Here is a 27,794-nt window from a genome sequence, read left to right as displayed (position 1 = left end):
AACATAAAAGCATAAATTCCACTATATTACAAACTTAGAGTAACAAATCACGTATACATACAGATACAGTGAAACAGTAATACAAGAATGGTATCTGTACAAAATATATAAGGCTTCATCTTTGCAGAAGAAGAGCGGCGCCAACAAGACCTATCCACAAAGTTAAAGAAACCCAGAAAGCACTGTTCTTCTCCAGGCCAACGGGCGGTTTCCACACCATGAAATCCGCCAAATAGTCCTTGTCTGATGGAAGCTGATTACTCGTTGAACCACTCATCCTTTCATCCCTGTCTTTGTTTTTATCACTCCAAGTTGCCGCATAACTGATAGTAATGCAGTCAAAAGCAATCACAGGCTCATGTATATCAGATAATCCGAGAATATTTCAAGTGAAATTTTCATGAATAAAAAGGCTTACCTATCATAAGTAGAACCTATGAGTGGGATTGTTACCATCTCCTCCTGCGATATCTTGAGCTTAGGCGCTTGCAGTATGTAGCGCAGCTCTGCAGCCTGGCGTCGGATGCTGACACTGGGATGTCTCTTTTCCAATTGCTGGTACAGGTCAATGCAGTCTGCGTGGCGGTTATTAGCCTCGTAAGCCATAGCTAACCATATTTGTATCTGATGATGAGAACCAAGGAAAGTTAGTTTATGAAATGTGGTGGAAAATCTGAAGTTGGATGCTATATAGAGAGCATTACCAACCTCACCGCCAAACAGAGTAGGTCGAGGGATGATTGTGAGGGCGCCTTCAAGAAACTCGATGGCGCGCCCATACATACCCCTTCCGTATGCCTTCTGACCCAAATCAAACATTAACTGAGCTGTTTTCCTTCTTTCTGCTTGCTCCCTTGCTACCTTTAATAATATACATCCAATTCAAAGCTATTGTAACATAAAGGCAACTAAAGTACATTTTACTAAGGTAATGTGCACTAGTATTTAGCTGCTGTATTTAGAGAAGAGAAAACAGAAATTGACTGAAGTAATAATATTATACAGAAAGATGATAACTATGAGCTGATTATTCTACTTCATTCTCATCCATTGCTCCTTTTAGATAATAAACAATTCGATTGTATAACAAATAGAATAATACTCTATTCATCCAAGATTCTTCCATCTATCCATTGCTCCCTTTAGACAATAAAAAATTAGATTGTACAGCAAATAGAATAACACAAGACTTCCATTTTAATAACATAGTTTATTCACAAGTGACTTTCAAGTAAAACAAAAGGCCTCTAAATTCTTCTTTCAAGTTAATATCATCTATAATCATCCTTTCTATGCCCTAATCTAATGAAACCAGTAAGATGAAAGTTCCAGCATTGAAATCTGAAGAAGAAACTACATGAAGTATTTGTAAAGAAAGAATTGGCAAGGTTTTAAGAAAAATTGAAACAAAGGATAACGCAAAATCGAACCTTTTCAAGTTCCTTCTTCACTCTCATCCGCTTCTGCTCTTCAGTCTCCTCATCCGGTTCGCCATTACTATCGCCCTCGCCATACTCTTGATCAACTTGGTACTGCAGCTCCTCGGCCTTTTTCTCCAACTCTCTCATTTCTTCGATCTCCTTAACCCTCCTCCTCATCTCTTTCTCCCAGTCGAAACCGCCGTCGTCTTCGAGCTCGTCCCCTAAGCCGTTGCCGTTGCCGTTCTCGTCGTCGCTCGAATTCTCGTATTCCACCTCATTCACCTTGGATTGGTTCGATTTCCGCTTGTTCACGTGCTTTTCTCTGTGATCGAACACCGATTCAAAGGCCGCGTGGAAATTGGGGTTCTGGTGGAGATCCTTCCTGAAGAGGTTCAATACTGCGTCGGAGGGGAGTGGCCTGGGCCGGCGATCGGGGAGCGCGGTCGTGGAGAGGTCCAGGAATGGAGAGACGTTTCCGAGCACTACGGCCATGCCAGCGGCGTCGAGAGGAAGGAAGTTTTGAGATTTATCTGTGTTGCTTTCTGATGGGAGAAGATTTCTGCTGGAAAAATATGGAGGAGATATTTCAGGGCCAAGGACGGAAAAGGGCTCGCTGGCAGCGCGAGTTTGCTTGGGATCACAGGGGCAATAACGTCCAGAACAAAAAGAGAGGCGTGGCGCTGTGAGATGCCGTGTGGTGGCTGCTCAGACACGGAGATTCACCGTCTCTATGGTTAAAAGTTAAAAACTTTCTGGTAATTTCAAGTCTACTCACATTCGCCGCCCTATACAATTTCAGGATCACGCTAAATTTCTCCAACACGATTTAATTTAAATTCCTACATCAAATACTGATATGTACATTACTTAATTCTCAGCGTGCACTCGAGGCATTGCTTCATTTCATTCTTTTCCTTGACTTTTGTCTCTACCTGTTGCCATTGTGTGGTGCGTTGTCACCGCAAGGCAACGTATCCACACAAATTCATCTTTGATTAAATTTAATACCAGAAATCGTTCCATTTATTGGAGGACTATTTTCCCACTTGTAATTTCTGATCGAAATTCAGTCATGGCTCTGTCTCTCTGCAACTCCCAACTCCTCCATCCGTTCCCCGTCCAACGGAGGAAGTTTTTAACCAAGACTCATTCCTTAAATCAAAATCTTAATCAAGAAAAACCCCAATTTAAGCGCTTCGCCTCTAGTAGAAGATTCCGCCACATTTCTTCTGTGAAATCAGCTTCTGTAAACGGGTACCCAATCACCAAAGAAGATGGGGTTCCTTCCGCCGGCGGTGAGAAAATTGAATTGACTGAGAAGCTGAAGAAATGGGTCAAGTTTGCGCGGGAAATCTTTCCCGGTGGGGATTGGTGGAGGCTTCCGACGGAGGATATTGGAGATGTAATGGTGGCGAAACCCGTGACTGTTTTTCGGGCACTGAAGAAAATGTGGGACTTGATAGCGGAGGATCGATGGGTTATATTTACCGCTTTTGTTACACTCGTCATCACAGCAGTATGTGCAATCTAGTATATTATGTTTTCAATGAACGACTGTTTTGCTAAGTGTCATTACAAAGATATGTGCTTAAGCTGTGGATGTTAGGTGGGTGAGTTAGTGCCTTAGGCCTTGAAATCGAGTTGAACTTGTTCGTTGTTTTGGTACTCGAATGAGTTGCTTATGCAGTGTTCTCTGTTGCTTAGATGGAATTAAACAGTTAAGAGTGGCAAGTTTCCCCTTTGCTTATTTGTGTAGTTGATATAAGAATGCTATAATCATTAAGGTTTTGAAATTTACTTGTTTTCTATACGTATTGTATACGTGCCAAGTTACAACTGTTGTGTTGTTCCATTACCTTCGACATTGTGTCTAATTTGCAGAAGTTTTATCGTTGCTGAATTTTGTTGTTTTGGCTCAGCTTTCAGAGATATCGATCCCACATTATCTGACTGCGTCGATATTTTCTGCGCAAAGTAGCACCATTGCCCTGTTCCATCGAAATCTGCGTCTCTTAGTTATGCTGTGCATCACTGCAGCAATATGCAGGTTAAGATCGTTTACGGTCATAAGCTCCCTTCTTCATTAGATACTTGCTCTCACCTTGTTAAATGTCCTTTTTTCTTCATAGCATATAGGGCAATTGTATAAACTCCACAACACAACATAATTATATATCTTCTGTAGCAAAAGTGCTGCACCCTTTTCTGGACTGATATCTAAACTAATACCTCCTTTTCTGGCTTATACTTGTAGTGGTGTGCGTGGTTGCTTGTTCGGCATTGCTAATTTGATGCTTGTGAGTTCCCTCAACTGTATTTTATCTTTCTACAGCTTCTATTCTACAGGAAACTTTGTTGCTTTTTTTTTTATGAATGTTATATAAATGTATTACTCCTACTAAGCAAGAGGAAACTTTCCAAATTGTTGATGGAAACCAAATGTAAAGAATGGACATGCACCCCTTCTATTACTCCACTAAGATTTTTAGTTCCTCATTTTGTCAATGTCCTCGTTCTAATCTAGTTATATTGATTACATAGTATAATTTATGTTGTCCAGGTCAAACGATTGAGGGAAAGACTATACTCAACTCTACTTCTGCAGGTCCATATTTAGCTTTAAATAAATTCATTTACACAGCATTAAACCTAATTTGCATGTTGACATCATCATTTGATTTTTTGAATATATCCTTTGTAGGACATATCTTTTTTTGACTCTGAAACAGTTGGTGATTTGACAAGTAGGCTTGGTTCGGATTGCCAACAAGTATCACGTGTGATAGGAAATGACCTGAATCTGATACTGCGCAATGTTCTTCAGGTTTGTCTGTTTTACATAGAAACGCTTAGTACAGTTAGTCTTTAATCTGAGGATCTCATTACTACCCTCTGTAGGGTTCAGGTGCTTTGATCTACTTATTGGTTTTGTCGTTGCCACTTGGACTATGTGTATTGGGCATCTGCATCTCCCTCTCAACTATTATGCTGATATATGGCCAGTAAGTATCTTCTGCATCCTTTTATTATATACATCAGATACTTTATCTAAATTCTCTTGGGATATAGTTATATTTCTCGTCAATTTATAATAAATTTGCTCTGGTAACAAGTTCTAGCCTTCAGCTATATTCTCCTAGATGCAGTAGTAGGTTATGGAATTTTCTTGATATTGGGATGGGTCTGAGATATGGCCTTGTTATTGGATTTGTAGCTGGTTTCTTCAGATCATAGGATTTTTAACTCTTGACAAAAGTTACTCTTTTATTTAGGAGCCCACGTTTTGATCTCTTTTACTTCCATATGATTTAAATTGTTCTCTCTCTTGTATAGGTACCAAAAGAAATCGGCCAAGTTAACTCAAGAGATTACTGCTTCAGCCAATAATGTAAAACACAAATATTTTTTTTTCTGGGTCCACAGCCATGCACTAAAGTTCTCATGGTATATGAATTTCTTTGGAATGATATAGGTTGCCCAAGAGACATTCTCTTTGATGAGAACTGTTCGGGTATATGGGACAGAGCAACAAGAACTTGGAAGGTAAATATCTTTATTATAGATTTTCTTCATTCTCGAATGCATCTTTGTAATCCTATTCTTAACTAAGTCAAATTTTGTTGGGAGTCTTAATCAGTGTCATCATTTTCTGTCCAATGTCAAAAGTCACAATTGTAGTAAATGGGGTAAATTTAGAGGGGGGGGGGGGTAAATTAAAAAGGGTGTTTATGTGATTGTGAAAATGAAGGACTAATAACAGTTGGTAAATTAGTTATTCTGGATTCATTTTTTTCTTTTGGTTATCAACACATATGTAATGTAATGCAATGCAATAATATCTGCTTTGAAATTAATAAGTTCCCCAATCTTTCATTATCTTGGTGACTAGGTACGAAAGTTGGCTGGAGAAATTAGCTGGCATAAACTTGCGACAGAGTGCAGCTTACGGGTTCTGGAACTTCGGCTTCAACACTCTATACCATGCAACTCAGGTTTAGACAATTTCACAGATAATATAAATGTAATTTTCAGCATTTTGGCTCAGTGTTCAATCTCAATTAAAGTCCAAACGTTTCCTTTTCTATATTCATCTTGAACTTCCATACATCTTTTTCCACCACTTCTTAGTTCATGTGTCGTATATCTTAAGTCCCTTTCTGACTTTGGGCCGACTCTTGAAAATGTCTTTGATGAATGAAGTTTTATTGGTTTATCTTTTCTTAACTCCTTTGAAGTTTCCATTTTATTGTTGTAGCTTGTGGGTTTCCATTTTATTGTTGTAGATTGTTGGTTTCTCTCCTATAAGATATACGGTATATCTTTATGATTATAAAGTAATAAGGTTCTGATGTAGCATTTGAGTTAGTCAATTGTATTTGATATGAATATTATATTTGGATCATCATAGTAGATATCATTTGGGCTAGTACATTTGACGTAAGTTTTCCTGTGTCATGTTGCAGGTCATTGCTGTGGTGATAGGAGGAATGTCCATTCTGAGCGGTCAAATTACAGCGGAGCAACTGACAAAGTTCATTTTATACAGTGAATGGCTAATCTATTCCACATGGTGGGTCGGGGATAATTTATCAAATTTGATGCAGTCTATTGGAGCAAGTGAAAAAGTTTTTCACCTGATAGATCTTTCACCCAGCGATCAGTTTACTGCAAAAGGCATGTACTTTCTCTTAAAGCATGAGTATTCAACTTTCCATTTAGTTTTAGAATTTTATTTTGTTTTACCTTTTATGCACTGTTTCGTTTGAATTGGCACTACACACTGACTGTGCAGAAGTGTAATTATAATGCAGAGCTCAACATTTAGTAGTTTGAATGAGGATCTAGGCATTTCCTAATCAGTGAATAGTGGAGCAGATGCATAGAGTGCATAGTTTCTTAATAGACGGTGACTTGAGGATTAAGTCCATCGATATATTTTTATCACGCTGCACAAACTTATATTAACCTTATAAAGTCAATATTTGGACTTTGGTTGGCTTTGTGCTAATGTAATGCATAATACCTGGGATGTCTCAAAAACAGAAAAATCAACGTTCTTGGAGGATTTGTGTTACTTTCTGAAGTTACTGGTGAGATTCTCAGTTTACACCCCTACTCGAAAACATGAACATTAGTGTCACCTGCTCCTAACTTTAGCCTTTAAGATAGAGAAAGATATCATCCGTAAGAACTCCTTTAGACGTCTCACAAACTACACATTCTCCATTGTTTTCATGTCAGATATATAGGTCAATAGCATTTACTTGGATTTTTGCTCTAATATATACAGGCTTAAGGCTACAAAAGTTGATAGGACGGATTGAGTTTGTGGATGTGTCCTTCCACTATCCTTCTAGGCCTTCGGTAAGCTTCGCATCATTGACCTTATATATTGTTATAAAATTCTAAAATCCAAACTATGACATAGAATGCTTTGCAGTAGCACGCCTCATTTGCCTCGAACTCTCTACATGCTGCTAATATCTTGTTATCCTTTCCACAGTTGTCTATACTGCAAAACTTCAACTTGACAGTTCATCCTGGGGAAGTAATTGCCATTGTAAGTTCGTTTCTTATTGTTTCATTTGTGTTATGGTGTGCGATATACAGGAATTTTTTGGATGTTTTTCTTCTCATCTTTAGCATGTTCAGTACAGTTCTGTTTCAGTTTGTATCAAGTGACATCACAATGGCATTACCAAACTGTTATTTTCCCAATCAGTATTTGTCTTTTACATCAAAATAATGAATTTTGGGCTCGAATGCTGTGTAATGCTTCAAAGTTTTCAGGTTGGCCTGAGTGGTAGTGGGAAGAGCACCGTAGTGAACCTTTTGCTCCGTCTATATGAACCAACAAATGGGGAGGTAAAAACATTTTAGTCTGTCTCATCCATATTCTATTTTTTATGATATGCACGTTTTAGTGTCGTTCTTATTTCCAACTTCAGATACTTGTTGATGGCCACCCAATGAAATCACTGAATGTTAAGTGGTTAAGAGAAAGGGTCGGATATGTGGGACAGGTACTACACCTTGTTTTCTACTAAAAGTTAAATGCAAGCAGAATTATTTAATTGTATATATATATATTGTAAATATGTAGGAGCCCCGACTCTTCCGCATGGATGTAAGTTCAAATATAAAGTATGGATGCCCTCGAGCTGTTACTCAGCAGGATGTGGAATTGGCTGCCAAGCAGGCTTTTGCTCATGATTTTATACTAGCCCTGCCGAATGGCTACCAAACCCTAGTTGATGATGATTTGCTCAGCGGAGGACAGAAGCAGCGTATTGCTATTGCTAGGGCCATCCTTAGAGACCCGAGCATTCTGATCATGGATGAAGCTACGAGTGCTCTAGATGCAGAAAGCGAACACAATGTTAAGGTAGACAAAGTTAGACATATACATATCCATAATACACAATCTTGCTTTGCTGATTTTGGCATTGTCAACAGGGTGTTCTTCGCACTGCAAAAACCGAGATGCAAAATAAGAGGACAGTTTTTGTGATCGCACACAGGTGAGTTTGCACGCCTTTGCAAGTGGATTTCCTACAGTTTCCCCTATTCTGATGAACCTTTTTTGCAGACTATCGACAATCCAAAGCGCAGACAGGATAATTGTAATGGATAGTGGTAAAATCGTTGAGGTACGATGTTTTAACGCTATTTGAGACAGGCAATTGCTTGCAGTTAGTCTGAGTATTGCAATTCTTCGAATATTCAGATGGGCGACCACACGGATCTCCTAATGAAAGATGGTTTGTACGCACGATTGATAAGAAGACAGGCGGATGCAGTTGCCTGATCTTGTAGATCTATACTCCCTATAGATCTTATACGAAAACAGAGTAGGACGACCAAACTCGTGTACAGACGACCATATTACTGTCGCTGGCTGGCTGAAGAGGAAATATTGACCATATCTAGTAGCGCCACTGAAGAGGAAACCTTGAGCACCTCAAATCTTTATAAATGGGGTTTGAGATACAAAGAAAGTGTATTCTTTTGCTCGACTTCCTTCCGTTGAAATCAAAGGAAGTTATGATGTTTTTCATCTATTCATTTGACCTCTGTTTCCATCAGAGGAGGTTGACTGGTTGAGCATTTCAAGATTTTAAGCAATATTGAATTTGTCGTGTTTCATCGGTAATTTTTTTATTTGAGGTGAATATATAGTTAGAAATTGGAGATGATGTAAACACGTTTAAACTTGATGGAGTAATTTTCGAACCAACTTAAATACTACTAATAAAATGAAAATATATTGCTTTAAAAAATTGACCATTCCCTCAAAAGTAAATAAATTTTTTAATGAAATTAGAAATTTGTAAGAAAATTGTAGTAATACTATTTCCCTCCTTGTCTGCCAAATCGGGGTCGACTATTCTATATTCTATGAATGGAAGTGCCATAATAGAAATCCAGTTACAAAGATAAAACCCTTAAAACCCAAATCAAACTCGCGTCAAAAATTGGACATGGACTACCAGCAGCCCCACGGCTACATGAGGCATCCCCCGCCACCGCCTCCGCCTCCGCCTCCGCCACCGCCCGCGGCGGATCCGTTCCAAAGACCACCACTCCCTCCCCCCCAATCCAATCATCCGTGGCCCTATCCCCCTACCCAATTTCAATACCAGCCCCAAACACAACACTCCCCTTCCCCTCCTCCTCCGCAGTGGCCGCCGCCGCCTCAGTCATCTGACCATCCTCAATACGCTCAGCATCCCTATCAGACGCATCAGCCTCCGCATTACCCTGCCCACCCTCACTATCCGCCTCCGCCCCAGCTTCCGCCTAGACCGCCTCACGCTTCTCAGTCCTACCCTCAGGTATCTTTCGTATTCGATTTGATTTTGAGAAAAATGATTTGACTATTTTTTCTAATAGACATGTCTAGCGTGTTGTCTCCGGCTTTGTTTAATGATTGAACTAGGTTTTATAGTGCGTTTGAAGTCCATGAATTGGCTTTGAGGATATTGAATATATGTGCAAGCATTTATGCGCTTTCCATATGATTTTTTGTTACAATTGAACGGGATGAGAGTAATATGTCATTGTAATTGTATTATTTGTTTACCTTTATCTACTAAAATTGTTTCTACTTTCATTTTCATCGTATAGTGGCTGAATGCAAATTATTTTGGAAGAATATGAAAAGAGCCTCATAACCTCAGTTCTGAAATTATAAGGATGTATGATGACTCCGACTCATCTTAGAAAATTGATTATTGATTGAGGTCATGTAATTTCAATCCTATAGCTGATGCTACGTCTGCTAATAAACCAACTATTTTCTGAGTTGTAAAGAAAATAAATGAGAACATCCATGAACTGGTTGCTTTTTAATGGTAATGAAATGATGAGATAATGGTGATATCAAATATTCTAATAATCCATTTGGAGGTCATTGTAATGTAAAATTTTGATTATCTGACAGGATTTTGTTGAGTGGTTATTTAGTACAATTAATTTGCGTTAACCTTCTGCGAACAGAAAAGACTACTATCTCTGTTGTCTAACATTTGTATTAATGCACTGAAAATAACTGCTATAACCTTTAATTCGGGCATTTTCAATTTCTTTAAATATTTATCGAGTGATAAAGTGCCCATTGTCACTTTTGTTTACAGCAGGTAATTTTCTGCTCATCTATTTCATTTTCTAGCTTATTTATTATGATTGATCTCGATGAACATTCTCGGACCACATATGTGATTTTTAACATTGCCTGGTTATTATTGTAGGACTGGGGAAGTGGCGGTTGGAGTCATCATCAAAATTGGCAATACCCAAGTTAGTCCAGGATATGCTATCTTTTGCTTGGAATTTTTTGTTCCTTTATGCTTTAGGCTAAGAACTATAAGTGTTTCTTTTTGGTCTTGCACGGAACTTTCTTCAAAGAAAATTTGTATCATTGCAGTTGCAGGGTTCTTTCTGAATTATTATATGACCAAACTATAAAGTTCAAACTTGATCACGACCAATAAAACACATTAATACCTAGTTAATTTTCTGATTTCAAAATATGGCTAAAGTGGAGCATAATTCTAGGAACTGATGTTAGTTTTGTACGATCGGAATCAGCTAATGTCTACCACTCACTTTTGGATCTACTCTTCTGGAAACTCATTCTCAAGCTTTTATATCTTAGACGCAATCCAATTCTTATGTTGGGGAAAATATCGATTTTTTACACAATTTTTTTCCCATTCACCTCTAATCCCGCTTGGAGTTCTGATCAGCTGAAATGTTTGATTAGCATCTTTCTTTGTGAGTCTGCTAATTTAAATCGTATCTAAAGATGCAGCTAATAACAATGAAGAAGACTGGGCAGCTAGAGCTAAGGCATGGGCTGCTGCTAAATCTGCCTCGGACAATCAACACACTCCATCACATTTTGGACCAGGTGGAAGACCAGAAGAGCAAAATCATTTCCACGAGAAATATCCTCAACAATTTCTTGATGGGCATGTGCCAGTAGCTCCAGCATCAAACTATCATCAATTCCCAGTTTCAATGGGGTCGTCAAACAGGACAGGTGTAGATGTACACGCTCCATTTCCGGCTAGAGATGGAGGCACATCTGGAGATTCAATTCCACCTTTCCCTCCACAAGAAAAATCACCTATAAGTCCACTAGTCCATCAGCAGGAGGTACCTTCTAGTTATTCTTCTGTTGCAGGTAAAAACTTAATTAGTATATCTGTTATGCTGTGAATCTGTGCTAAGCTATTGATTCTCCTTGCTTTATACGCTTCGAACAAGCATGTGAAGTATACCATTGCACTTTCAAATCTTAGACATGCATGAGGTAGAGAAAAGCAACAACTAAACAGCTTAAGTTGGGAAGGGTGTGCTACTCCTAGACAGTGATTATAGCCATTCATTAGGATCCTCAGTATAGTCTGGGAAGACGTTGTAGGCATACTTGAATGTTTAGGTAAAGACATGAAATTGTTAGTAGTACTATCCACTATCAAGTGGATAAAAAAATAGGACGGCAACAGAACTATCAGGGTATTGGCTTTATAAATCTCAAATTGAAATCAGGCATTTACTGTTATCAAAATTTTCTATTATTATGAAAAACGTTCCTTACTTGTTTTTTTATTGCAGGTAATGTGGAGGCTGTGGATAGATACGAAAAGCTCAATAGCTCTTCATCTACTCCAGTTGCTTCTTTTCCGCCACATCATTTTCATCATATGCCGCCCACAACTGGCAGATGGATGGAGGAACCTCATCATGTACTTCATAGCCAGCCAACTGAGTCTGTAACTGACATGAGCGATCAACCACTGAATTTTGCACCACATTACAATCGTGATCCTGAGACGCATGTCCAACCCAACTATGCGCACTCTTCCAGCGTTTCTGTTAGAGGTGGAGATCCTACTGTGGCTATGTCTTCAAACTATGCGTGGCCTCCTCATGCTGCACCTGGGGCTGCTTATCCTCCGCCACCTCCGGCAATGCCATTAGGGTCACAGGTTTTACATTGAGCCTGCATATGGTTGTAATTTATATCCTCACTACACTTACTAATGTCATTTGGCTTCTTTAAGGTTGATCATCCAATAGCTATGCCTTCTCCAGTATCTGGACATACTGCTCCAATATTTCCTCCTGGTCCTGGTTTCCAGCCTACTGTTCCAATGGTAGGTAGTGGTGTTTTTGGGGTTGGTGCAGGAGTAACACCTCATCCCACAACATTTTCAGGAGATGCTTTTGGTTCAGCTGACCGTCCTAAAAAGGTGAGTATCACCATATGTTGTTAGGAACTATAACCTTCTATGATAGTAGATTAGATAATCATAACAAATTGTTAATAACAATATAATTTTTCTCTTTCCTGATTAACATGTCAGCTTGAGTTTAACAACTAGTCCAGTCACTTAGAGATATTTGTTTTGTATCATAGGCATCCGTACCTAACTGGCTTAGGGAAGAAATCATTAAGAACAAGGCTGTTATCACGAGTACAAGTTCTGCCCTGAATTTTCCCAAGGAGGAATCACAATTCATGAATGATGATGATGATAACGATAAGCCTTCTAGGAAGGGAGATCAATCAGACCACAAAAGCAACGATTCATCAACAGAAGATGAAGATGAGGTATCCCCTCTCTACATGTTGACTCAGAGTTCTCTGGTTGATGGATGGCCATATATTCCATTGTATCTATGTTCTACCTCCTCTCTGAGTTTTAAATTGCACTATACACTCGTGTCTATTTATCAATGAAAATTTGTTTGAAGTCTTTGCTATGTCCCAGTCACTACCAATCCCACTATGTGATTTATAAGTTTTTAATAGCTTGAGTATCAATATATTACTCCGTGCCATTCAAAGCGAAGCATTTCTTTTTCAGCAAGGGATTTTATGTAGTGTTGTTTAAGTGTGTTAGGTCCAACGAAAATAAAGTAGCAGAGAGAGTGGTGATTCCATTTTTAGAAATGTGTCACTTTGAGTGGGGCAAAGGGATATCAAAAAGCAAAAATGAGTTCCAGATTGATGCTAATACTTCTTCCTCTTTGTAGGATGAGGTTGAAGTTGCTAGAACTGCAGCTATTAACCAGGAGATAAAGCGTGTTCTGACTGATGTTCTTCTGAAGGTTCCAGATGGTCCATTTCTATTAAAGTTCATTTTTCCTTCGAAGCATGTTTTGACAATATGGTATATGGCAGGTTACTGATGATCTGTTTGATGAAATAGCTACCAAAGTTCTGAAAGAAGATGGTCCCTCAGTTGAAGGTGGCTGACTACAAGTGGACAGTCTTTCCATATTAAATTGATTCCATATGCCATGTTTTTACATTATTTTTGATAGGATAGTTTTAGAAGAATAACTCGATGCTTTTTCATATTTTCTATTTGCATGATAAAGTTCCTTATGTCCTTTTCATTTGTGTAGTTAATCGAGATGGTGACTTGTCAAAACACCACTTATTGCCTTCTGCTCCACCAGTTTCAACACCCAAGGCCTCTGCCAAGATTCTGATCCCAACCAAGGCCAAGGGAAGTGACAATGAGGATGCTAGTGAAAGATCTACTTCTGGTTCCGCTGGAGATATACTGGGGCTGGGTAATTATGCCTCGGATGAGGAAGATGAGATACAGAATCCAGGCAAGCCAAATTTAAAGGATGGCTCCATGCAACAGAGCAAGCTTTTGGACTCTAATCCTGTCATTGAGAACAGTGGTTCCCCGGAACAAAGAAATGTTCCAGCTAGTGCTGCTGAAAATCTGCCAAATGATAATATGGCTGCTAAAGAATTTGCATCAGATAATAGTCTGCATTCCTCTAAGAGATTGTCTGGCACTGTAGAGAATGAGTACCAGCATGGTTATGATACTTCTATATCGAGCAACTATTTGACTGAAAAGGCTGTTGAGAGAGATGAAATACCAGATGGGAATTTTGAAGCTCAAAGGTGGATGAACAATGATTCCCGTACCCAAAATACCCGGAGCGGATCTGATAAAAATGATGAGCTTGAAAACAAAAGAAGCTCAATGAAGAAAGAGCAAAAAAAATCAGAAAGTTCTAAGGGTAGATTGGATAAGAAGGGAGATGAAGAACATAGAAGACATGAAGAAAGGCGAGCAAGAGCTGGTAGGAATGACCATCATGATAATTTCAAAGATAAAGTGAAGGAGAAAGGTAAGACTGATGAAAAAGCAATTAACAATGAACCAAGGAGGCGGCCCTCTTCTTCCGATGACAAGGAAGGGACAGTTGAGGCACACAAAGATAAAAGAAGTAGTAGTAAAAAAGACAATGATGGGAAAAGGAAAGAGAGAACAGGGGATGACAGAAAAGAACGATCTAGACATAAAAGTGGTACTGAACCCAGTAGGCATAAACGGCGCCGGTCATCTTCAGTTGGTGCCAGGGATAGAGGGACCAAGGATAACTCCTTGGATAGTCGTGCAAATGAGTCGAGTGATGAGTCATCAGATGATTCTAGAAGGTGTTTTTTCTGAGAGAAATTATTATCATCTTGTTAATAATCTCCACATACTTTGTTGTGATGCATATATAATGTAATTTGGTGTCCAGGAAATTACATCACTCGAGAAGACATAAATCTCCATTGCCCACCAGGACAAGAAAAAGGTACCTCTACCCCAAAAGTTTACTCTAACCAGTCTTCATGTACATTATACCATCTATATTTCCTGATTTTTGTGTTGGGAAATATTTTAATCCTTTCAGGGTACATACTTTTATTTTCCTTGAATTTTTATTGGTCTGTCTCTGTCCCTCATTATGACCTCTTCTCAGCATATTGACTTGATTTTATTTCTGACAAATTGTTAACATCTCTTGCTGCTGTTACAATCTCTAGCCTAAAAAGAGATTTTGGTAATGTGAAGGCATGAGCTTTGTTTAGATCTATGGCTGGAGTCTGTCTTGAGCTAGAAATTAGACAAGTAAATCTTATGTTCTATTCTCACTGGCTTAGTATGTAATGTTTCCTTCTAGACAAGTTTCGCGGTCACCCCATAGCAAGCATTCTAAGCGCAGGAATTCTCCCTACTCTTCTCTTGAGAGTACCAGGTACCACTCTAATCCGTTTTAGTTGTATTCTGTAATTATTTATGAGACTTGTCCATCCATCAACTCAGCAGTCTGCAACTCAGGTGAAAAGTGTTGTTTACAGCATTGACATTTACTGTTGCATTGGTATGAACATAATGATTTGCAATTTCAGGGGGAAAAGATCACCATCACTGTCGCCATCAAGATCAAGATCCAGATCGCCTGTGCACCGCCGACGATAGTAGGTTTGAAACTGGGTGAAGCCCGACTTATCTCCATGCCAAGCCATATCCTGCCACCATGAATGATGATATGAAGTCACACACAGGAACAGTGTGGAGAAGCAAAGATATCAGCTCACAACCTTTGATTGGGTGGGAATTGATTACTATCTTGGAAGAAGTCAAGATACGTCTGCAGGGGTTGCTATGTGGAGACGGCGACATGATGCTGTAAAGCCACCATTCAGCATTTTCTGGACATAGACGCATGTTTCAAATGGTGTTATGGTACTATTACCTGTTGTCTAGTATCAGTTTCTATTATATAATTGGATTACCCGCTGGTCTTGATTTTGTTGGTTGATGTCCATCAAATCAGCTGTGATACACAGCTTCCGAGTCAATGCTCATGGTTTTGATGCAGGTTCAACCTTTTTTTAAGCTGTAGTATTAGCTGCTGCCTTATTCCTTCAATGTAATCAAACTTCTTATGCGTTCTTCACTTTGTATGTAGAATATGTAGAATCTCGACTGCACAATACCTTTTCGGCACATTCTTACATCGGTTTTATCTACAAATATTGACATAAAAACTTGTCTAGTCCAGCAATATATTTCTTGTGTTCACTTATTTAAAGCCCTGGCTAATACTTATTGCGTCACATGATGAACTAATCCTTTTAACAGAATTTCAGCAAGTCATTTTTAGTTTATTGTCAAAACTTCTCAACGTTACAATGTGTAAACATTGGAGCATGTCGAAAAAGTTTCTTGAATCATGGAATGGATGTGTGTACAACAATTGAAATACTAAATTTACATTTCTCTAAAAACAGTATGTAACCTAATGAAAACCTAAATCCTAAGAGCTATGTTAGTGTTAAGTGCAGATGTAGTTTAGATGACTTGCAAATTGCTTTGTAATTTGATTTTCTTTCCTTTTCCATATCCTACAGTCTCTTCGATCTACCAATTGTTCTCTTCGATCTACCAATTTGTTCTGTATTTAGTGTTTGCCTTGAAGCAGAAGATCTCGATTCTCTTCGGCAAATTTCTTCGCCAATCATCAGATCCCTTACCTTATCAAAAGTTAGTTTTGACTCTTCGACACTTACTCCTGTCATTGCGCGGACCCAACTGTCTGTTATTGCGCGGACACAACTGTCTGGCAGAGACGATAGTAAAATAAGGCCAAGAATCTCGTCATCGAATTTGACATCAACCATGTTCAGTTGCACATTAATCATGTTGAACTCGTTCAAATATTGTTGAACGGGCGTTCTCTCTAACATTCTCAAATCAAACAATCGCCTTATCAGATGTACCTTATTTGATGTGGATGGTCTCTGATACATCTCTTCCAAGATCTTCATGACCTCCTTCGTCGACCTTGCTGTAATCGTGTGATATGCCACATCCTTGGACAACAACAAACGAATTGCGCTCATAGCTTTTCTGTCCAACAACTCCCACTCTTCTTGTTCCATCTTTTTGGGTTTAGATTTTAAGGGTTGATACAAATCTTTGTCATACAGGTAATCCTCAATTTGCATCTTCCAAAAGATAAAGTCAGATCCATCAAACTTCTTGACAACGGTCTCCACGTTGATACTCATCTTGATTTCTCTCCCTCGAGCCATACTCGTCAAGCTAGAGATTTCAATAGTATAACTTTTGGATACTGATTACAATGTGAGAACCCTAATCCTAGTCAACATAGGAAACATACCCTAAGGAAATACTAATATTTTAAGGAAACAAATCATAATTAGAGTAGGAAATATATATTATGCCTAAAATACAGAAAATCATAAATCTACATACTCGTGTGATTCATATGCATATCTATATAGTGTGGACTGTGGTTCATGTACATATCTATATGTCATTATTTGTCTCGGGTGAAAGTAAAAGAGCATAAATGTTTTAGGTGAAATTAAAAGAAATTTAAGAATTCGTGCATTTGCTTTGAAAAATTAGTGGCACAAAAATGCATGCTAATAAGTTGGTACAAAGTCACATGCAACCGAATATATGATTGTTGATGAAAGATGAGTCATCACATATGGTGCTGATTCAGCCATTTTGGTACCTGTTTTTTTGGTTCATTTCACTTCCACAACTTTTACCAGATTTAGATTCTGCAAACTTATATATGTCTCGGTTGATGAGTATATATATGATGCATAAAATATTGGCTAATACAAATAAAAGTCAAATTTTATTGATTAAAGATACTAACTAACTCATGAAAACGTCTAACCCAATGATGAATACATTGATTCAATATTAATGAATACCCAGAAAAGATAAAGAAAAAACCCTATTTTTTCATATAAAAATAGTAACTGCAAAATCATAGTGAAAACTCCTATATATATACACTAACTAAAGCAAACAGTCACTCAAGTAAACTGAAACAACACACAAAAATGAATAATGATCATATACTCCCACCATCCCTCATAATTTGTCACCATTTGATTTGACACAAATTTTAAGAAATATAGTGTGTCAAAAAAGTTACTGGCTTATGGACTTTTATATATTAGTTTTATAATAAAAGGTGAGCGTGAATGAGTTAGTGGAATGTGAGATCCACTACCAAAAATGGTAAGAGTGAAAGATGACAAATATTTAGGGACGGATGAAAATAAAAATAAAAATAAATGATAAATTTTTAGGGATGGGGATATCACTCGATATAAGCTTTAATTCAAATTTATATAGATCACGATTTGATTTTAAACCTGTGTGCTCATTCAACAGAAATAGCTTTGCTCCCCCATACACTTATTTATAAAAACAATGGTAGAAACAACCAACATTAGAAGGGAAATAAACTTCATCAATATGCATAATCAGCAGAAACGATATTTCAAAATGGGAAATCAATGTCCCCACTACTCAAGAGATTTTTTTTTCTTGGTATATTTGATTTAATGCAAGAAAAGAAAATTTGCCAAAACTATTCATGAAACTTCGGATAACATTTTTTGTCGATATTTATAAAAAGATAAATGATTAGGAAACCAAGAACAGGCATCTTCTTGCCTAAAAATTTGATCCTACTTAAAATTTTATATAGGAGTATTTTTGTTGAAATTTTCTAGTAAATTTTGATTGTTTTCAAATTAATAAACAAAAATTATATTAGTCTTACATTAGATGCATATTTATTTCAGAATAAATTGTGTTATATAATCTATTTATGATTAAAGCTATTTAAATATTGATTAAAACTAAGGCGTTGTCATGCCTTATTGATTACATAGTACTATACACTATCAAATATTGATTATAACTATTCATTTTAATTTTTGCTATTTAATAATTTTTATAATTAAAAAAATTTATTGATATTTAAAAAATAAAATTTAAAATTTTGTAAAATTAAATCTAATATTGAAATTAAAAAAACAAATTCAGTGAAGGATAACAAAATGGAAGAAGAATGATAATTTTGAAATAATATCAAAGTTAGTACATAACTAAAATAATATCAGATTTAAAATGTTAAAAGTGTAAAAAGACCAAATTGCCCAAACCCCCCAAAATAATATCAAAGGGTATATTCGTACCAAAAAAAGCCAAAAGGACCAATTTCGAGATAAACCCTTAGTCCAGGGACTACTGGCGATATTTTTAAAGTCCAGGGACTATGGGCGAGATAAACCCATAGTCCAGGGACCATTTGTGTAGTTCACTCAAATGATGGAAAACGAAATCGAATATGTTGGGCCCACAGATGGGACCCGCATGCCAGTTTTCGCATGTTCATATGGGACCCAATTGACACGAGATAACTTATAAAGTATAAACATTTGTTTTTGGATGGTTAGGCTGAAAAACAAAAATTATGAGAGAGAATGTATAGTAGAATTGTCCTAAAAAGCACCAGCCTTATAACATTTTGTAACTAATACATAATGGACAGATTGAAAAACACCTTTGTGAGCCTATTTTATATGTCTAATACTCCATCCGTCCCGCTTTAGCAGTCTGATTGACTTTTCTGCCCTCTTTTTGTAAAAATAATAAAAAATAGTTAAAGTGGTGAAATGGTAAAGTAAGAGAGACAATAATATAGATAAGACTTTTCTCTATATTATTCTCTCTCTTAATTTACCATTTCTCCTCTTTAACTATTTTTTATCATTTTTACAAAAAGATGGTAGAAAAATCAATGGGACTGCTAAAGCGGGACGGGGGAGTATGTTTTTTTTTTTTTTTTAAAAATCTAGGATTGAGATCATTTGCTAATAGACATAAATTTTAAGCCTAACACAAACTTTCAGTTTAAGTGTTTTTAACATTACCGAAATTTCTTCGATGAATGGAAACTAGCACGGAGTTAATTGTCAGCAAGCAAAATAACCCATTTTTTTAATTAGAAAAATATTTTTCAACCCAAAACAACTGTAATTAATTATGAATGTTTGCAAATTAGACACAATTTATATTGATTTTATTAATTCAAAAAACCTATTAGAAATTTAGAACTGACTACTTTGAATAATAATTTATAGGAAAAAGGATTTAGCATCGGTTTGTTTTATAGTACGTACCTCTTCTTAGTTCTAATTTTGTTGGGTAGATTTTAATAATAATAGTGTCTAATTTCTATCATTCTTAAAAAAACGTGAACTGGTTTACAATTTACAAATCTTATTTCAAAGTATTGCTTAACCTATACCCATGCAGGAAAATTTCGTCGCAACTTTATTCATTGAGGCCTAGTTTAGTATAGTTGAGTTGGGATTTTATATATGACTAGTGTCACACCCGATGATGATGCATAGATTGATTTAATTTCATCACAATAAATTTATATTTTGAATTAGTCACTTAAAATCAGGTACAATTTTATCTAAGAATTAAAAATCACAAATATATAAAATAATTTAAATGTACACCTCCAAAACATAAAATTAAACAACTTTAGAAATGAACTAAGCGAATACACATATTTATAATATGTATTATTATGTGGAAGTTGCATTATTTGTAAACTTATTCAAAGCATCCAATAACCATTTACTTATCTCTACCACAGACAAAACAACCATCACAATTTTATGTTGAATAAATGGACTACTATATATGCATATGGTTTTCATATAGCGATATACTCTCCAATGTCCCATTAACACGAATGTTAGCATGAAAACGATTTAAATAGGTTTCTTTGACTAACCGCTTTAACAACTTTTCAAGGGAGCAAATCTTCTTTCTATGTTCACTAACGTGTACAGATGTAACAAAATGGGGACAAAATTTAAGTACAAATGCAAATTCATCAAGTTATATGGATTTTTCAAGTGTGATACGCGTATATTTTGTCGCATTATAGATATTTCTAATGGTATGTCAATAATTTTTGTAATGGATGGACATGGACCTAAGAAAAAACATCAATTTTTGTTGTTAATTTGTTGTGGAGTTACTTGTATCAATTGAATTTACCTGCCGCCTAGTCCCCATTTTCTTATGCCCGAATATTTGATTTAATAAAAAAGAAAGAAAATCAATTGATTGTTAAATACTCAAATCTTCAAAATCAATCATTAATTATTATAATTGAGCGCGGCTCAAGCAAATTACAATTGGATAATTGTTAACTACAATCACTGTGAATATTATATTACAAAGGAATTCGCATATATAGGAGTACTTTTTAGGTAATTAACAATTTTTTTTGTTTGAAATATTTTATGTGAACATTTAGATAAAAATTACTTTCTTAGGTAGGAACGGAATAATCAAATTTTATATGCGTCCCCATGGCCGTAATCAGAATTTGTGTGCCATTATTATAGTTCACATTATTTTCTAAGATCATTGATACATATGACATATCATCATAGTATTGCTAATTCAATGTCTCAAGATCCACCTTGATTTAGTCCATGAATGCAAAACTAAAATGAGACGGTTTTACTAAGAGTTGGCCTTAACAAGTACTAGTATGTAATCAAATATCAAAACATTGTAATTACATTAATATTTTTAATTTTTACATTAAAAATAGATTTTTTAAATCCAACTTATTGTGATCCTTGTCTCATTAAAAAAATATACTACCTTAGAGTTTAGTGTGATCCTTGTCTCATTTCAGTATTTAACTTTATTCTGGCAAGTGTCTCATTTTATGAATCCATATTAAAAATTGCGAAACTATCCATTTTACCTTTAATATGAAGCAATGGAGTACTATCTTTTAGTGGTATATTTATAATTCAATTTACTATGCAATAATTATGAATGATAGAAACAAAATTATCCATTTCTTATAAGCCGATACAGAGTATTCGTGGAGTGGGTAAGTAAGAAATTAATAAGCATAATAATTTGAAAGTCTAAGGTTATATAAGTTCAATCGACATTTAAAAACTTCTGTTACATTTTTACAAAATTCAGACATTTTAAATTTTAATTCATTTAAGTAAAATATTATACAGTGTGATTTTTTAAATTTGGCATAGTCCAAAGTTCATTGGCTTACCATTCGATTCTCCTGAGTTTAATGTAAAATCAAAATGTACTAGTGGACATGAGCAGCTTTAAATTTTTGGGTCAGCTGTCTCATCATTTGAGGTGCCTACAAATCAGCGCAGGGAATAATCACTAGGTCCGTCGATGGATACCCTTAGTAATTAAAAAAAAATAGTAGCTTTTCAATATTTTCCTATTTAAAATTGGAATTTTGATGTATACACGGTCCATATATTGTAGAGAACTTTCTAAAAATTTTGAATTTCACATCTGAATGTTGATAACTACTAAGTCATAAGCCTATAAATTTTGTATTAATTCTAAATTACAGCATATTAGCCCATAATATCATAGAACTTTTAAAAAGTTAGGTTTTCCCCGTGAACTTTCAACTTGGTAAATAATATATAACGAATTTTAAGTGCATTTGTTATTTCCTACCAGCGAAAAAATTCTGACTATAATAATGGAATGGAGAACAATTTTGGAAGGGGTGCTTAAAAAAAAACTATCCTCACAGATTGAAGAACTTGAAGCTCTTGAAGTTATTATCGAGAAATTACGAAAAAAAAATCCGTATCACGATATTATTTGCTAGAATTTTTTCGCCGGTGTGAAATAACAGACTCGAATAAAATTCGTGATATTATTTGTCAAGTTGAAAGTTTGTGGGAAAAACTCAACATTTTCAAAGTTCCATCATATTTATTAGGGGTCAATATCCCATATTAAAAATCAAGTATTTTTTTAATAAACAAATCATGTATTTTTATAAAAAACCAGAGTTGCTTAAAATTCACAATTTGAAAGTATAATATGTATACCTGTAGTTAATTAATTCATAAAAATAAGACTTTTCAATATTAATCAAAGAAAATTTAACTACTGACTGATATTCTGATTTCGAAGAAGTAAATTTAATTAAAAGACTGAAATAATTTTTGGGATCCACATGCAATGTGACAAATGTCCAGCGTTGTAAACAAAATCTCGTCCATATTCAAATATTTATTTTCTTTCTAAAATCATTCTAATTAAAAATAGTCGTTTTTGTGTAATTTCACCCCACCATCCCAACCAACAAAAGTGCTAAATCCGCACGTCATTTTCCAAAAGCCAGTCGGGCATTTCTCATTGGTTATCAAATATTAGTATTAAAAAATCGAATATAAATTAATGAAAAAGATGGCATGCAATTTGACAATTTGTTATTTCGAATTCGAATTTTGTTCATATTTTTCTAAAGGAAAAATAAAAAGAAAAGTGCGAAGAAATGCAATCATCTAATTTATCACGACAGTTGTTTATGGGGGCCATCAAATTTTCCTTACAAACAATTCGGTCTTCGTCATCTAGGACCTTCTTTTAAAATTTACCAGAAATGGTGTGTGTCATAACTCTACTCCCTCCGTCCCATAAAAGTTGAGACAAAACTTTTGGGCACGGAGGTTAAGAATTTATATTAAATAAATAAGAGAAATGAAAAAAAAGTAGGAAAGATAAGAAAGAGTAAAATAAATGATGGAATAAAAAAAGAGTGATTAGATGTTTTGTCTTTTCTTCAAAAAGGAAATGACTCAACTTTGTTGGGACGGACTAAAAAGGAATACGACTCAACTTTTATGGGACGGAGGGAGTATATTATTAGTATAAATTATGTTTACTCTTCTTCCTTTTCTTAGGTGAATTTTCTTTGATATTGGTATCAAATTACAATGTTAGATACTCTCATACTCCACATTTTGTTGTAGCTAAATTTCAAATTTAGATAGTTGTAATTAGCTATGCTATGCCTGATTTTATGTAAATAAATTGGTTTGAAAAAACTGGTGGGGTACAATTTTCAAAAGTAGAAAATGCATATTATTAAAAATAAATATAGTAATATAACAAAATTAGCACACGTACAAGGTGTGGGGAAGTATGTTTTTAAGTCATTATAATATTAATTGTGTTGTGGTCCATGCGGAATCATTTTTCATATCCGAAATTCTTGGATAAAGTAATGTTTGATATAGAGCGTTACAATATGTATTCAGAATTATTCCAAAAAAAATAAGAGCAAAAAAGTCCTTCAAAAATCAAAATAATCATCAAATCTTAATAGTAGTAGGATTATCTATCGTAAAAGTTCTCCATTTTCCAATAATCTCAAAATAATAATCAATATTTGTCATTCAAAAAAATAAAAACATTCAAATATATTATAGATAATAGAATATTAAAATATTGAAAATAGGAGCCAGAAAAGTGTATAAATAAGTGTTGGATATTTGGTAGCTTCCATAGGCTTGCCACTCATCCTTCATTCTTCTTGTTCACATTCACCACCTCCACCACCAAAAAGCAGACAATACCCATACAAATCCCCCACAACTATGGTTGGATCTTCACTTCCTTCTCACAATCTCACTCCCAGATCCATCAAGTTTCTATGTAGCTACGGCGGACGGATTCTCCCCCGTCACTCGGACGGAAAACTCCGTTATCACGGCGGCGAAACTCGCGTCCTCTCCGTTGATAGCTCTATTTCTTTTTCCGGTGAGCAATTTATTTAAATGCTTATAATTGGTGAATTTTCGGAAATTTGTTACACATAGCACATCTAGCATGAGTGTTTCAGATTTAGGGAAAATTCTAATAAGAATGAAATTACAGAGCTGTTGGTGAAGATGGGAGAGATGTGTGGATCATCGGTGAGTTTGAGGTGCCAATTGCCCGCGGAGGATCTGGACGCTTTGATATCGATAACCTCCGATGAGGATCTAACCAATCTCATCGAGGAATACGATCGGTCGTCGTCCTTGAAGATCAGAGCCTTCCTCTCCGCCCCCAAATCCACCAAAAAGGTGTCTCACTCTCCGCCTACCTCGGGTATGTACACCGGCGGCTGCCCGATCTCCGGCGGTCGGCAGTTCAAACGGATCTCATCAAAGCCGCCGGCGTATCCTATTATTGTGGGACAGAAAGTTAGCGGAAAAATTCCTCACCAATTCGTATATCAGTATGAGATTGGGCAGGGGAATGGTTGCCGCGTTGCTCGCCTCATTCACAACGGCAACCACTGGCAATAGCCGGAATTACAAAGCTATGGTAAAATTGTAAATGATGATGTATGATGCATACACAGTATATGACCCAGTCAAGCTCAAGGGGATCCTATTTTTACTCATCCCCAATCTTCTTGCCAATTCATGCAAATTTTATTCCCATTCGTTAGAAACCCAAATACTATGTCGCAACATCACAAATCTACCTATTCACACACACTTTAGATTCTCATATTCCACACTAATAATGTATTTTTGCAGCTATACGGTTTTGTATCGAAATAAACAATTAACCTACCCTACTTCAATAATATTATTTGATGATTTCTTTTCTATCATACCCATAAAAAAAGAATTTCCTAATTCAACGGATTTTTTTTTTCTTTCTTATAACATTGTATTGAGGGGACTGCCTTATTAGTCCCTAATGTTTGGGGTTGTGGCACAATAGATTACTAACAATAAATAATTATGAATGCTATTTTTTTTAGAGATGAATAGAGAAAATAGGTTATTTCATTGATGATTAATAAAATAATGATTTCTCCCTTTTAAAGCTAAGGATCCTGGGATTGATTTCTCCCAAAAAGGAGTTTATAGGTTGCTCTATCCAAAAGTTTTAAGTTAACATTCGGCCCAAAATAAAAGAAAGTAAAAACAATAAACCTAACAATCCAGACAAACTTTCAGCTATCGCGAGACGTAGTCTCCATATTTGTCTGGCCTCTTCGACACCTTCTTCGGCCGTGGACTCTTCGCAGGTGCGTTCGGTGTCTTCCCTTTCTGGCTGGTCATGTAAAAGTCCAGTTGGTCGGGTTCCTCCGGCTGTACTTGTGTGCTTGGAGTCGCCTGCGGCTCCAATTGTTGAGGTGAGCTGGGGCTTATGGTTTCTTCCGTATCATGCCGCAACCCCACGCGTTAGGGACTAATATGGTAGTTCACTCCATGATATTTGAGCCCTTGGAATACGGGTGCCTCTCTCAATCATTGTCATCAAATGTAATGCAACGACAAAATTTTTAATTGATGATATTGAAATTGGGAATCATGGCTAGCTATGATTGGTTGTTTGTAATATTAAGAAATTAGTAGGTGCAGCTGAAATTTGAGAGATATGAAACCACAGTTTGATTGGATTATTTGAGAGAGTCCATGCTGCAATTGAAATGAAATTGGAACTAATGGACGTGGCCACATTAAGGCACCAATAAATTCAAGTCATTGAAATTGAGAAGGAAATTCAGTGCTTGATGATATGTGTGTCATCAACCATGACGGCTGATTCGCACCGATTAATTACAGTACTTTACTATACAGTACTAACAAGGAATATTCTACATATACGACTATAATAATTTTCCTTTCCATGTAAGATAAGAGAATCTACATAAATAATCTAAATGACAAAATAATACTAATAACAAGATGAAAGAAGAAGAATAAGAGTGTCCACAGTGGGGTGGTCGTGGCCCTTGACCCGGAGTCGGCCTAGGCATGGCCCCTCACTACTGAGGCGAGGAGGAGTGTCGGCCCAGGGGGTGGACGAGAGAGAGCCGAGCTCTCGGCCAGGCCGAGGCTCTTGGGCGCATGCCGCGGCTCGCCACTGCAGGGGCCGAGAGCCGCGGCCCTCCCCTTTCCGATTTATTTATTTTTTCGAAAATTGTTTTATAAATATAATTCCTCCCATTTATTTACCATTCTCAATTCTAAATCCTAATTTCAATCTCTACCATTTTTAAACTCACTCAAAATGCAAGGTGGAGATGATTCTCCCGGCTATGAAGACTTGGGATTTGACATATAATTTTAATTCTAGTAATATTAAAATATAACAAAAAATGTATGAAAATAATTTTAATTGTAGAAATATAACAAAAATTGGTGGCCCAGAGGGCCACCATTGTGGTGGCCAAGTTTTGAGGGCAAGGGCCAAGTTTGTTGGGCATGCCCAAGAAATGGTGGCTTGGGCATGCTCAAAAGGGCCACCACTGTGGATAGAGCTGGGTCGATACGATATACCGTATCAAAAATTTTGTTCCGTTATCATATCAAAAATATCGATATGAAAGAATTTCATATCGTTATTATTTCGAAAGTTTCGGTATGAAAAAAAATTATACTGTTACCGTTTCAAATTTTCGCTCTGAACGGTATATCGATATTTCGTACGATATACCGAAATTTTATACCATTTCGAATACTTGTATACTGAAAAATATAATTTCAAAACTGAAAAATAAAACCAAAATTAATATAATTTTAACATAACAAAATAAATATTGTCCACATCTTCATAATTAAAAAATATATAATTAAGTTATATGGATATATTTATGATTTAAACTTTTAATCTTAAAAAAATAAATTATTATATTATTATTATTATTATTATTATTATTATTATTACGATTATTATTATTATTATTATCATCATCATCGGTATAAATGATATGTATCGATAATTCGATACATATTGATTTTCGATATATTTCGGTATACAGATAATATCGATATATATCATATATTTGAAACAAAACGATATATCGCGGCATAAGAAAATTCATATCGTTATCATACCGAAAACTTTCGTTACGGTATTGTATCGTACCGAAAATTTCGGTATACCGAAAATTCAATATTTTTTGATATTTTTCAATACGATACGATCGATATACCGTTTTTTCGATATATTTAGCTGACAAACACGGATTTTGCATGTTTTTAAGGGCTAGATTTGACTCGTGTTAAATGTCAATCATGCAAATTATGTTCTTAAATTGCATATGTTATACATTTGGTATTTTTGATATATTTGTTGATAAATGATAGAAAAAGATAGAAAAAGGTGCAAAAAGGCCAAGTGCAGCAGCCTCTGTTCGAGCTTATTCTGCCAGCGATTTTGAAGTCCAATCAGTGCTTAATGCATACCATTCTCTTCGTCTTTGAAACAGCTTTGCGTGGATATCTCGCACGTCTCAATCGGAGTTCTGTGGAGAAAGTTATGGCTATTCTACGAACATTGCGCAGTGCAGTCAAAACTGACGGGAATTTAG

The 27,794-nt window shown here is 36.0% G+C and overlaps 4 protein-coding genes across 6 annotated transcripts; 3 read left to right on the top strand and 1 right to left on the bottom strand.

Moving 5' to 3' along the window:
* Window positions 1–4: 4 nt before the first annotated feature.
* Window positions 5–1,993, bottom strand: LOC125203503 (Tetratricopeptide repeat (TPR)-like superfamily protein). The gene is made up of 4 exons (XM_048101858.2): window positions 1,431–1,993; window positions 709–861; window positions 419–624; window positions 5–323 (listed from the first exon to the last, which is right to left on the bottom strand). Exons 1-4 carry the CDS (start codon window positions 1,911–1,913, stop codon window positions 116–118), a joined length of 1,050 nt encoding a protein of 349 aa, XP_047957815.1. The 5' UTR covers window positions 1,914–1,993; the 3' UTR covers window positions 5–115.
* A 326-nt stretch (window positions 1,994–2,319) lies between these two features.
* Window positions 2,320–8,574, top strand: ABCB26 (transporter associated with antigen processing protein 1). The gene is made up of 18 exons (XM_048101856.2): window positions 2,320–2,937; window positions 3,341–3,468; window positions 3,676–3,718; window positions 3,982–4,026; window positions 4,123–4,245; window positions 4,320–4,423; window positions 4,755–4,809; window positions 4,894–4,964; window positions 5,311–5,413; window positions 5,885–6,095; window positions 6,712–6,785; window positions 6,925–6,981; window positions 7,212–7,286; window positions 7,370–7,444; window positions 7,525–7,806; window positions 7,878–7,942; window positions 8,011–8,071; window positions 8,149–8,574. Exons 1-18 carry the CDS (start codon window positions 2,494–2,496, stop codon window positions 8,227–8,229), a joined length of 2,097 nt encoding a protein of 698 aa, XP_047957813.1. The 5' UTR covers window positions 2,320–2,493; the 3' UTR covers window positions 8,230–8,574.
* A 246-nt stretch (window positions 8,575–8,820) lies between these two features.
* On the top strand, window positions 8,821–15,539 carry LOC125205447 (cyclin-like protein). Of its 3 annotated transcripts, XM_048104382.2 has the most exons (13): window positions 8,821–9,256; window positions 10,172–10,220; window positions 10,729–11,109; window positions 11,544–11,917; window positions 11,993–12,181; window positions 12,349–12,543; window positions 12,969–13,043; window positions 13,117–13,183; window positions 13,344–14,403; window positions 14,493–14,549; window positions 14,919–14,993; window positions 15,148–15,220; window positions 15,304–15,539. In XM_048104382.2, exons 1-12 carry the CDS (start codon window positions 8,903–8,905, stop codon window positions 15,215–15,217), a joined length of 2,946 nt encoding a protein of 981 aa, XP_047960339.1. In that variant the 5' UTR covers window positions 8,821–8,902; the 3' UTR covers window positions 15,218–15,220; window positions 15,304–15,539. The 3 variants fall into 3 exon arrangements, with proteins under 3 accessions (XP_047960339.1, XP_047960341.1, XP_047960338.1); XM_048104384.2 differs by having other exon boundaries at window positions 8,822–9,256; window positions 10,735–11,109; window positions 15,148–15,539; XM_048104381.2 differs by having other exon boundaries at window positions 8,822–9,256; window positions 15,148–15,539.
* An 8,432-nt stretch (window positions 15,540–23,971) lies between these two features.
* LOC125204829 (RAF-like serine/threonine-protein kinase PRAF) lies at window positions 23,972–24,863 on the top strand. Its single transcript, XM_048103571.2, has 2 exons — window positions 23,972–24,232; window positions 24,350–24,863. The coding sequence occupies exons 1-2, from the start codon at window positions 24,070–24,072 to the stop codon at window positions 24,763–24,765; spliced, it is 579 nt and encodes a 192-aa protein (XP_047959528.1). The 5' UTR covers window positions 23,972–24,069; the 3' UTR covers window positions 24,766–24,863.
* The last annotated feature ends 2,931 nt before the right edge of the window (window positions 24,864–27,794 follow it).

Source organism: Salvia hispanica, chromosome 6, assembly GCF_029641045.1.
Source record: "Salvia hispanica isolate PSC_SH4W2 chromosome 6, Shi_PSC_v1, whole genome shotgun sequence".
Classification (NCBI taxonomy): domain Eukaryota; kingdom Viridiplantae; phylum Streptophyta; class Magnoliopsida; order Lamiales; family Lamiaceae; genus Salvia; species Salvia hispanica.
This window is presented reverse-complemented; position numbering and strand designations above follow the sequence as displayed.